General features: G+C 36.5%; 1 protein-coding gene across 1 annotated transcript; it reads right to left on the bottom strand.

The window, feature by feature from the left end:
• Positions 1-1,172: 1,172 nt before the first annotated feature.
• LOC146745477 (UPAR/Ly6 domain-containing protein cold-like) lies at positions 1,173-11,366 on the bottom strand. The gene is made up of 3 exons (XM_085499516.1): positions 11,071-11,366; positions 3,861-4,007; positions 1,173-2,778 (listed from the first exon to the last, which is right to left on the bottom strand). Exons 1-3 carry the CDS (start codon positions 11,114-11,116, stop codon positions 2,543-2,545), a joined length of 429 nt encoding a protein of 142 aa, XP_085355642.1. The 5' UTR covers positions 11,117-11,366; the 3' UTR covers positions 1,173-2,542.
• Positions 11,367-12,316: the final 950 nt, after the last annotated feature.

Here is a 12,316-nt window from a genome sequence, read left to right as displayed (position 1 = left end):
TAACGTTTATTGGTTAATTTGGAGGCGCTGGTTGAACATGATGTTATACATGTATTTCTACCTCGTTCCCATCTTTGTTCCTATTTCTTCAAATGCTGCTTGCATGAATTAATTACTGAATACCTTACGGTGTAACTCACTGGGTTCATTCTGTATAGTGGGTAAACAAATACAAACCATGGTGCGTCCATTACTGACTCACAAGAGAATATACATGCGCAGTAATCTAGCTACTGAATATTCATGAGAGGGGTCATAGTTCAACATAACATCTTGTAACACCTATGTTTATGTGTCCCCAATGATAATCAATGGACACACATCGGAAGGTTCAATTACACGACTGTGTCGGCTGACAGAGCCTCGAACCATGGACGTAGAAAATCGCTTTTCTACCGCCATGCTCGAACGAATGTAACCGGTCGTGTAGGTGCAACTGTCGGCTTACGTTTAAACATGTTTGTTTATTTTTTGCGTTCAGTCGGTCGTGTAATTTCATATTTAGTCGAATCTCTGCGGTGATAAACTGCAATACGGTATTGCTATTTGTTGTAATTATAATACCACTTTCAAAGTTCCCTCTTGTGTTGGCATGTCGTAATTGGGGGACTGTGTATTGTTTCACCAAAACAAATTGTTCGTGGTATGCGACATTTATGAATAAGTATACCTCTTTGGAAAAACTTTAGTAGGTACCATAAATGCATTAATTATTCACTGGGTTTTAATTTCAATATCATTTTCGCTTATAAGTAAAATCTGCTAAATTAAATCTATGTGAACATGTAAAATAACAATAGAACTCATTGTTTCCTTGACAAATTTGTGAAATTATAACACAGTGAGTATGATCAAAACATTAAAATAGTGAAATTAATAAATGTCAGTAAAATTAAATGGTTTTACAGTATAATGCAGAATGAGAATTATATCTTCAATGAAGATTTCTGTTTCAAACATCACGGGAAGAAGTCAAACCATTCATGTGATCCTGGGTTATTGGTCGGTGTGATATACTATTATCGCGATGGCAAGCGAGTGGTTTTGGGTAATGACACATTATTGAATAACTAAGATTGTTTCTCGATGCTTCTCTATTAATGCGTCACAAACAAGAGCTACATGGCCGACAGTAGACGGCCGACAGAGTATCAGACGATTATAACTGGTCGTGTGTTATAAAGTGTCGGTCGACGTGTTTTATTGTTTGTGGCCGACTTAATTTCACATTATAATAGTGGATCTGGGTGCTGTTCTCTTTAATATGAATAGATTCACGTGTGGAAACAATTTTAACAACTGCAAAAGAAATTTCATGTGGAGTACATAACAATATATAAAGTAGAAGAGCTGGAAAAACTGAAATACAAGAATTTGAACTTTAACCTGTATCCGTGAACATCCTTTGGCACATTCTTTGACGATAATAATCATTGCGTCAATGTTTACAAAACAGCGCCCTCTACCGACTATTTAAGTCAATTGTTTCATATTCCAACCAGGATGGCGCAACACAAGCGGCGTTACGTGAATTATCAAATTTGCGAAACAAATCAAACTGTTATTCACTAATATTCTCAGGAGCGAACATCTGGGAATTTTCACCGCCTGACATCCACAACCGGTGAAAACTCTAAAAAAAAATGTATTTTGGGCTCCTGAACAGTGTTATATAAATCTCGTTGTTCAGAATTGTCTCATAGTTGAGTTTGCGCTGTTTTCATCAACTTTAGCTGTTTTCATCGGCTTCTCGATCGGCGTTCCACAGCAGCTCATAGAAATACATGGTACAGTGGTGCTTGTCTTAGCAACATAGAACGTTCCGCTGTGACGTAGCTCCGCTCCCGGGTAAAAATAAATTAAGTTCACAAAACACGGCAATTCCTACATCTCCCACCTACGTCAGTCAGTAAAAAACTTGTAATAAAAAACCCTTCCGCATAACAAAATACAAGATCATCATTGCGCAAGGGACACTGGGAACCAGCAAAGTATAACCATGGAAGGTACTAACGGATGGTATAACTGAATCACGGGGTTGTACATATAAATCTTGACGCGTTGGTAAGCATACATCAAAGAGTCATTCACTGTCAGCAGAAATGTGATAACCACACTTTTGTATATGCCAATGATATCAGACAAGTGCGTAGTTATTCTCTAGGCATCTACTGGGCTTACTGTTGATGATACCAGAATTCATCTATTCCAGAATCTGATTCTAGGTTCTTAGAGAACGCCTCCAATGGCAACACTTGGAGACAGACATGCGTAGTATAGCGAATTCGTCTAGATTGAAACATGTGTGTATATCGTGAACGCATGACGACAGTGAACACCGTGACGACAGAGTAGCTCATTCGCCGAAGCGTATATACAAGACATAATTTGATACGCCGAAATAACCTATCAACAAACAAGCTGCTCTTTGATTGGTTGAACTCATTAAGTCAAGGTGAGTAGCCAATCAGGCGCAATCTTGCAAGTAGCGTCGCATTGACTCCATTTTCTCAGAGTAAACACCAATTCAACAAGTTGCAGGTCACAATAAAGTCCAGAAGAATGAAAAACATAATCCTGTCACCATGGTAACAACTGATAACACCTGCATTGGCATGGCGTCGTTCTGGTTACACAGTTCACCTGTGCAGCACTCATAACACTGCCACTTGGTACGGAACTGAGTACATTGGTAATATAGTTCAGTTTTTGCTTTGTTTAGTTCACACTCATTTCGATTAGCACATCCCTTGTCTATCACCAGTTTTCCGGAAGCAACTGCAGAAAACAAAACATAGGAAATATTACGATCAGTAGTACTACATCTTCAACTTTTAAAAGCGGGCGAATCGTCACATGTACATGGCGTGTCGCTGTTTACAAAGAAGCGCTCGATAATCCTACTCTGTATGATATGCAGAAAACTTGAGGGAGTACAACAATGAAGTTATGTTTGGCTTGTTATTACATATCGTGGAAGTGCAGGTTAGCTTCACTGCTCCAATGTTTGAAGAGTTGTTATCAAAACAACTTTATTTTTTTGTTCTGCATATAATACAAAATGGGAATACAATTTCAAACTTCGAGACACTGAAATATACTCAAATATTTTTTTTTTAATTTGCATGCGTAGATCAACAAATGTTTTACTAAACTGCGGCTATCCAAACACACTTGTAAATTGAGAGTAAATCAACATGGGTAGTGAACACGTGACTGTATGGTATGCTGGAATGCGATAAAATTATTTTTATGGCACGAAATTAATTGATAATCTCTGATTTTAATAACGTTGTCAAATCCAATTAGTAGGTATGTCATATTGTGTATGTTTCATTTGCACTACAGCATATTTCATACAAGGTGTGCCCTTGCTTCAGAGACGAAGCGCTCTTATCGCGTTTCAAAACGACGTACATGGAGAAAAGCGCTGGCGTTCTAAACGACAACTTGTGTTTAATTTTGTGTGTGTGCGCGCGCGTGTGTGTGTTGTATAACAACAAATCGCTTCTGTGGCGTACAAATGAGTGACCGGATTGTTTTATCTGTCTGGAATTGTTCCTCAATAAATAATATATTTTTTGAGAAGTTTACATGTATTATATTATAAATGACGACTCAGCCAAACACAGCTGTTGTTTTTAACTGCATTTCTTTGTCATCTACGCCATTATGAAGTCATAAGCACGTTTCGTCGCGAGAGGGCGTTCCTTATAAGAAATTGCGTAATTGAGCCACAGTGGTATCGGGACAGTGATTGAGCGAACCAATTTTGTCCATGTCGAACGTTCAAAAACTAGATAAATTCTAAAACCAACAAAATATGTATTATATCAGTACTGAACGTGTAATATTCCTACCTTCATACGACCAATGTGAGTAACACGTGTCCTCTGTTGACTCGCATTCGTAGCTATTTTGACAGTCTTCGTTTGTGTTTGCGAGATATATAGCTGAACCAGGGTACAGTTCATTACAACGATTACACTGTAAACCATCAATCACACCTATGGCAATAATAACATTATCATATATCATATCATATATCATATATCAGTGTACCAGAATACATTATTGTGATTGGACGACAACCTGTTTTTTTTTTTTAATTTATACAATTCATAGTTAAACACTAGTAGAAAATAATGCACCGTTATCCTTGGATTGAAGTGTCGAATGCGTGCCTCAGATTATAAAAATAAATCAGAATTATATGTTTTTTTAGTATAGACAATTTAATAAAGGGGAAAGTCACTTATGGTCGAAAAAAGAGTGTGCGAAACCAGTATAGATTGACGTATGCGCTTAAATTACGGTACTTTTTGGCTACTGTCCCAATAGGTTTATTAAGATGGCATAACATTTCTGCAAAGAAATATAATTTGAAAACAAACGTAATTTCAACTACAGCAAGTTAGAATTTACGCTGCCGCTCGGTTATTGTACTTCCCCGATCATACGTCCAGAGGGCATTAACATGTAAACACGGTGAAAATAAGGGGTGGGGATATACTTGTGATCCACCTCAGAAAAGATGATTTTTTTTTTGGTTTAACATTCTAAATATCTTACCAACCACGAACAATTATCCAAATTTACATCTTTCGTTCACCATGCCGGGCTTGGGGAATATTACGTTTTTTTGACTGGACGTGCCCAGAACGCACCGTTGCAGCTTGATTTTGCTTCCCTGATTTTGAGCGTTAGTGCTGATATAATAGCAACAATAGCAACCTTTGTATTTTCCTAAACAGTTTTTCAGTTTTTCTTACTGCCCAAATCATCTGTGCCATAAAACATTGAATGTATTCCATGTATTAGAACCACTAATGATATGATTACATAATTCTGGCCCAGAGCTGAACGACGGTCTAGTAACAGTTGACAGTAAACTCAGTACTGGATTTACTAAGAATAGCGAAAATTGTGAAACCGACTACTGTAACAACAAATCTCCATTACAGCCATTTAAAAGCAAAAATGTACATTGTTCAACAGTTATACCGGATTTTAGAAATGGGGGCTAAGCACGTGGTTAGAAGTTTATTTATTTATTTATTTATTTATTTATTTATTTATTTATTTATTTATTTATTTATTTATTTATTTATTTATTTATTTATTTATTTATTTATTTATTTATTTATTTATTTATTTATTTATTTATTTATTCGAATTTATTAAGATGGCAGTTTTTTGAAGGTTTTGGTCAGTAAGAAGGGGGTCTATGATTGGTTGACTAAAACAGTCAGATGGGATCTCGTTAAAATCAAGTTTTGTGTTCGTCAGTTCAGATGTGTGTGGCGATAGTTAAAGTAATGAAAAATACGACGCACGTAATAATAATAAAATCCATTACAAAATAATATAAAAAATATCAGTCTGCTAGATGACATTGTTATTTTATTATATGTGTATACCATTGTTTGTTTTGATAACCTTAAATACCTTAAATTTACCGGATTATAGCCGAAATGAAACTATTTCCCCGTTCCCCCTTGGACCCTAACGTCAGGGAGTCATGCGAGGTTCTATTTTGACAGAAATGAATCAGAAATTATCAGATTTTAAAATCAGGGAGCTTATCTGACGTGTTGTCTTTTTTTCGCTGACATCTGAATTAAGTGTTTAGTAGGCACATTGTGTATCATAACATTTGTATTTATAAGTGACACACCCTCCCTAATTACCCCCAAAATATATTTGCGGGGTTGTGAGTCACGTGGTATTTTTTGTCTGACACGTCATAACTATTGGTTGAAAAGTCAAATGTTTCCAGGTAAACGTTTGCAAAATGTCACGTTGCAGTTATTCGCTTTGTAAAAATCAGGGTAACCATGAGCCGTTGATTTCGAACTCTAAGTTTAGTTAACTGTTAATTAAACATCGAGTTATAATTCGGGCGTGGTTTACAACATACGGGCGTAACTCGAATAATTCAGCATCTCCTATTAGCGCATCCCTTGGTGGCTCCAGCACAGTACGAACGTGAGCTGGACGAGATATTTTCCCGTAAAAGGTTTGAGTAATTGCAAAGCGAAATGGTTTTATTGAGACAAACATTAACCATCGCTGTGAAGAGATGTGTCATTTATGCAAATTTCAATTCAGGATATACAGTGTCCCAATTGGTATTATATCATCTAGCCAGCGAAACACTAAAACGAACTATTAAAATTCGAAATCTGGTGATTTGGTCAGGAGAGTAACCCTTTATTACACTTAAGATCAACTATCAGCAAAGGAGTACTTAAAGCATAAAAACACGCTACTTCTCGCGGGAAACACGCTACTTCTCGCGGGAAAAAGCACATACCATACGCATCCACCCTGAGTACCGGGAAATACTGGAAACACTGAGCGAAGCAGGCACCGCCATTTTGAATATACATTTTGATTCCAAGGTCTCAAGTGAGTTGAGATATCGTGATATCCTTTTGAGAATACGCCTCAACTTGCTTTATATTTTTGCAACCTTGAACGTCATATGATTAAATAATTAAAATGTGTACATGTCTTGATTTGAATAGGAAATAAATTACTATACACAAAATGGGACATGAGATTTTCAGTCCCAAGACATTCACTTCTAACTGCTTCTGTTCGATGTGGGTTTTCGGTCATTTGCTGTGAATAACATGGAAGTTTATAACCGTATTCCTTGCAAAATTATTTCAACGCCACAATAGTTATAAATACGTTAATTTTTATCTAGTTTTCGTGTTGTCTACGTGCATAAATAATTACGTTACGTAATGCTTACTTGTGTCTTATGAAACAAATGCAGACATTTTGGAAGACGCGATGTTACATGAATAATTCACAACAGGTTTGTTATGTACTGGTTTGATTAGAAAAAATACATTATGTGGTTAGATATATAATATTAATTAATTAATTGAAGTGGACAGTAGAAAGCCCAATTTGCATATTATTGTATTGCGTATATGTGATTTTGTGAGATCGTCAGTTGCAAATGCAATGGGTACCTCGTACCGTAAATGAGAAAGCTGATTATCTCAGTCGATGTGTGGGTAATGATGATTGGTCGATAAATGTGAGGAAAAAATGTATTAATTCAATCATCAAATATGTATAGCCTAATGATTGAATTAATTAATGACGAATAAATAATTATACAAACCAATCAATCATATAGACTAAACATCAAATCTTATATCGTTTCCACTGAATAGTGGAGTTGTCACTTTCTATATAAACGTCTTGTAGCTTATCATGTTGTATTCGGAAGTAAAATAACATTGCCTTTCTGTGTAGCTATATGATGGCGTTTGTCGGTATTTACGCTAAATGTCAGCTGCATAAATAGAAGCCAGCCAGGGTTCCCTGCGTGAATATTATGTTGCTATAACAACGTTTGCACTGTGACATTTCCCCCACAGGTTGCCGACATGTCTATGATTTCACGAGATAGCAATAACATTGACAGAATACATTGAATTGATTTTCCGTTCACTTGGAGATCTCGCGTAATGCACTTAAAGGCGTTGTCCGAACGTTTGCCGAAAAAATCGCATGATTTCGATTTTGATTTTGACTTTTTTTTAATGATGTCAAAACGTCGATCTTTAATAATATGACGTTAAGATAAAAAAAATACTTCATCAAAATTAACCGCCATCAAATGTATATAGCCTGTTATTAAATTTATGGACACACCCGCAAAATACTTTTTCGTTTGTCAAATCCCACATGATGTGTGTCGGCACTAATATGCTATAACCTGTGTTTGTCTTGTTTTTACGTTCGATTTCACACACAACGCGGGATCTCTCAAGGAACGGAAAATGGTCTATTCACTCTGACTAGTATCATTAAGATGACATATCCATACACCAGAGACAGTGGGATTATAATTGGTTGATGTACTCCACCAAGAGACATGTACACGTACGCATACAAATGTATACGTGTTTAAGCTGAGTGTCCGTGGCTACAAGATAATGATCAGGCACGGCTCTTTGAAATTTATTATCAATTAAGAATGTTTAACTATTCTTAAATATCCGATGAAAATTAACTAAATATTTGAACATATTTATACCATCAGGCAGAAGCCTACTCATAAATGCAAATAACCAGAATTTATTCATGTATTCATTTATCAATTATACTCCCAGGCTAAATAACTATATTGACTCAAAAAAAGTTGGGGTCAGCTGACTAATTTTAGAGAAAATGATGATTTTATTTTAGTGAATTGTGGCCATTCTGACAGTATAACGCTTCTACTATAAGATTTCTATGGCATAGATAATATGTCATATCTCAAATTTTATAGCCTGGTGACATAGGCTGAAAAAAATAGATATTGTGAATGATGGGATACTTTTTCGTTGTACTGAATTATTTTAAAAAGCTTGGGTTTTAAAAAGTGCTAAACAAATCTGTAATATTGTGTTCTATGAAATTGTTCTAAAAATTGTTATTTTTTTAAAAAAATACGGGCAAGTTTATCAAAATACGTCACAGGGAATGTTATTCCATGGTGCCATTGGACAATGATAGCTCCTTGATTTTACATAGATACACTAATGAACATTCCATTGCGATTTATGACAAATTTTTCCAAAAAAATTATGAGTAGGCTTCTACCTTCAAAATATGTTCTTTCAAAATGGATGAACTCTTCCCTTGGTAACGTGGTAATTTCCGTGTACGCGCGCCTCATTACAATTCCGTATCCTTATACATTTGGTTAACCACAAATTAATGCAGTCATTTATGCAAATATAATGCTTTTATTGATTAAGTTGATCAACCAGAGTTCTGTTTTTGGGAAGTCTATTTTGGCTGACGTATCCAAATTAGATAATTTCGTCGTTTAGTGTCCTGATTTTATTTTATGGGGGCGAGGGTGATTTCAGCTAGATACCGAGCCCTATTTCATGCAGGATGCTTTTTCTCTACAAATTGATTTCGGTGCGGATGCAGGATGTTCGGTTAGAGGGTTACATTAATGATGGGAAAACCTGATATAACAGATAAATATGATATAATATAGAAATGCACAATCGCAGTCCTTGGTAATTATCGTTCAATATACCCAGACGTTTCAATGGAATATCTAAATCACATTATATTGAAAATAGGGTCATCGCCCGAAACGTCTGGTTTATTGAATAATTACTAATGACTACGGCTATCTAATTTATATATTTATTTATTGTATAATTGAATGTGTGCCTGAGTAAAGACGGACGTGTCCCTTTTCTAAATCCGCCACTGACGTCCGTGTTGTGGTTATTGCCCAATCCTTTACGTCACTGAGTGAAACTGGCAATTTTCGCCCAGTCTCGCGAGATCACAATGCATTGTGGGCACAGATAAATATTTTTGTCCATTTTGATGACTCGATATAATCTCCATAGCATTAAAATATGCATCTAAAAAACGCTGTCAATTGAAACCGATTATACTGAATCAGTCCCTACATCATTTTAACGGTTTTTTGTTTTTTTGAAAAACGCGAGTTTATCATGTGATATATTTTGAAATATAGATTCAGTGATAAATAGTGTCGATTACATTTTAGCCTTTGGGTGAAATAATTCGAGAATCGAGATGGTAGACAAATCGCTGAGACAAAACGATACTATCAAACAATGAGGAATAATCTTCACATTTGCTCATATACGTACGGCTTTCAGCCAACATGTATCCCGACTCACATGTCCCCCCTCTCGTTTTTTTTCGCGGCGCCGCAGTAAGGATTGAATAGATTCAGTTAGTTCAACAGGTTCAACTCGTAGGCATGAACATTAATACGCTGGTAATTGCGTGGTAAGTTAAATCTCCCGTGTGGTGGTCAAAGTGTGCCATGTGAATATTATCGCTTCCAATCATTGCTGAAACACGATTTCGATGTTACCGTATTGAGTAGAACGGTTTTTTTTTTCCGATAAGCGGAATCACTAATTGCCATGGCATTTTGAAAAAAACACACATATCACACAAATGTCTCTGAATTATTGTTTCAGTTTCCAAATTGACACAACCTGGCTGAGTGCCGGCAGTACTCCCTCTCCTCAACGGATATTGTAGAGTTGAACCATCTACAATGAGAAATCGCGATAACATATGCCACCGTGACACGCTGTTATGCTGTGACAAAACATTTCATATCACGCACAGTCGACGAATCAACGCGAGTGAACAACCGCCGCTGTATGATAACAATGAGCTATACGATCGATACAATACAGCTTTGTGGATTGAATTAAATAGGGAAGAATATAGAAAATACGATATACTAAAAATGGACCGAGTATCATTATCGCTCTCAGTCGCGTCGTGTTCGTTTGAATCATTTAGTTTCCTGCACTATATTGCTAATATTCAACCAACTATGGTGTGAGAAATCATTTATCCATCGTTTCCTAGGAAAATTGTAGCGATGTTGTATCCATGGAAACACAATAATCGTATGTATTGTATACTAGTGCAACGCGTTCCACGGGGCTATATTGTACGTCCCTGTCAGTTACGATAATACAGAAAACGTGACGGCCAAATATTATTATTTGTTATTTTTTACGGAAATAACACGACGTATCTCTATCTCAGGGATTACATATTCTCCGAGGAAATACTGACTACGATATTTAAGACACCAATTAAAACGTATAGCTGATCGCTCCGAGAGCATTTTTTTTTGGGGGGGGTCGGCGCCGACCGCGCAATATAGATTAATATGATTAGTTGAAATATGCGAATAATCAACAGGACGTCGTTTGTAATTTAAAAATACAAAAATAATAAATGACAGAGAGGAGCAATCAGCGCCCTATGCATTCGTAGCGTCCCCTCAGCATGTTTCCGATGAAAACGAAAACAAAGCGTGTTTTTTTTTTCAATGGCGGGCCGGGGATTGTATCTTACCTATACACGCTGCTTCGCTTTCGGAACACATTTATGATCGATATAACATTTTTGTTGGCACGGTAAACGTTGATTTAATCTAGGTCGTTTACGAATGAGTAGACGTGCTAACAGCTGTGCGGACACAGTGCGGCGACTAACGACAATAAAGATAACGTATACACCCACCTGAAAGACATGTAGCGAAGACCACTGCCGCAGCTACGATCGACATTGTCAGCCCTCGAACAAAGCAACCACCTTTTAGCAATAAAACAAACAGACGATTCTGTTTTGTTTTTGTTTTTTTCAAATCACAAAGATGACAAATTAACGGTGCTAAGTCATAATCGCCAGTCTAGTATATCCAGTCGTCTGCTTCATCGCTGAGCGCTGTGGTGAAAGTGACGTGCTGTTGATGTGTGCGTTGTAGGGGGTCGGGGGTCAATGCTTTGAGTTCCATGAGTGCATTCACGTTTATAATCATCGGGGAAGATCGTAGTATGATCGGAGACATTCGATCAATGGCGTGTTCCAGTTATACGATACGCCTTCGTGTTTTGTGCTCGTAAGTGTATTGCTATCGAACCGTGAAATCACACGTAAACTGTTGCCGTGACACGGCTATTTCATTCGTCTACATCGGAAAACAGAAAGGAGCGTACGAGCGTCTAAAGATTAGATATTCTCAAACACGAATATTGATTTGTTTATACATAGTTCAGATGAGCCATCCTGAATATAGCACAGATGCAACAATAGGGTGCAGACTGAACAATAACGACATGGAAGAAAATACCGCTGATGGGTCGCCTTGAGTAACAAGTCCTCTACGGAAATGAAAATTTAAATGAAGGAAATTCAAGTTGTTCATATAATGAATCTCATGTCGATAAAATAAAATTAATTTGGATTCAAAAAACACTTTATTGACTAACCTATGCTACAATATTTCAACTTGAAACGTGTCTAACACTGTTCATTTACATGTTATTAACAATTAACAATAAAAAAATATATATATAAAATTTAAAATAAATAAATTGGAGCCAATACCTACATTGGAATTTAATCAGATTGTGCATCTCCATTCTAATGGAATTATGTAAATCAATTAATTAGGGAAGGACCTTCAAGTACATCAATGTTTGTTTTAACGTGCGTAGTGACAAGACAGGATAGATGTATGATTTTACTTAAACCATCAAAAAGAGACAAGCAGTGACATTCATCGCAAGATTTGCATGCAGGTGTCATTTCTGGAAAAAAAAGACATTTTATGTAAAAAAAAATCCTTACAAGTCAACTTTGCAATTGACCAAATTTCAAGATGTGTTCAAGCGCATGCGTGGGATTTGAGTCCCAGACGACGACAACGACGCACGCTAAAAACATAAAGGCTCACGGGTAGAATCTTGTTTGTAAAAAGCGACAC

This window comes from Saccoglossus kowalevskii, chromosome 5 (assembly GCF_978046115.1).
Source record: "Saccoglossus kowalevskii chromosome 5, keSacKowa6.1, whole genome shotgun sequence".
NCBI lineage: Eukaryota > Metazoa > Hemichordata > Enteropneusta > Harrimaniidae > Saccoglossus > Saccoglossus kowalevskii.
Note: the sequence above shows the minus strand (reverse complement) of the source record. Positions and strands in the feature narration are given on the sequence as shown.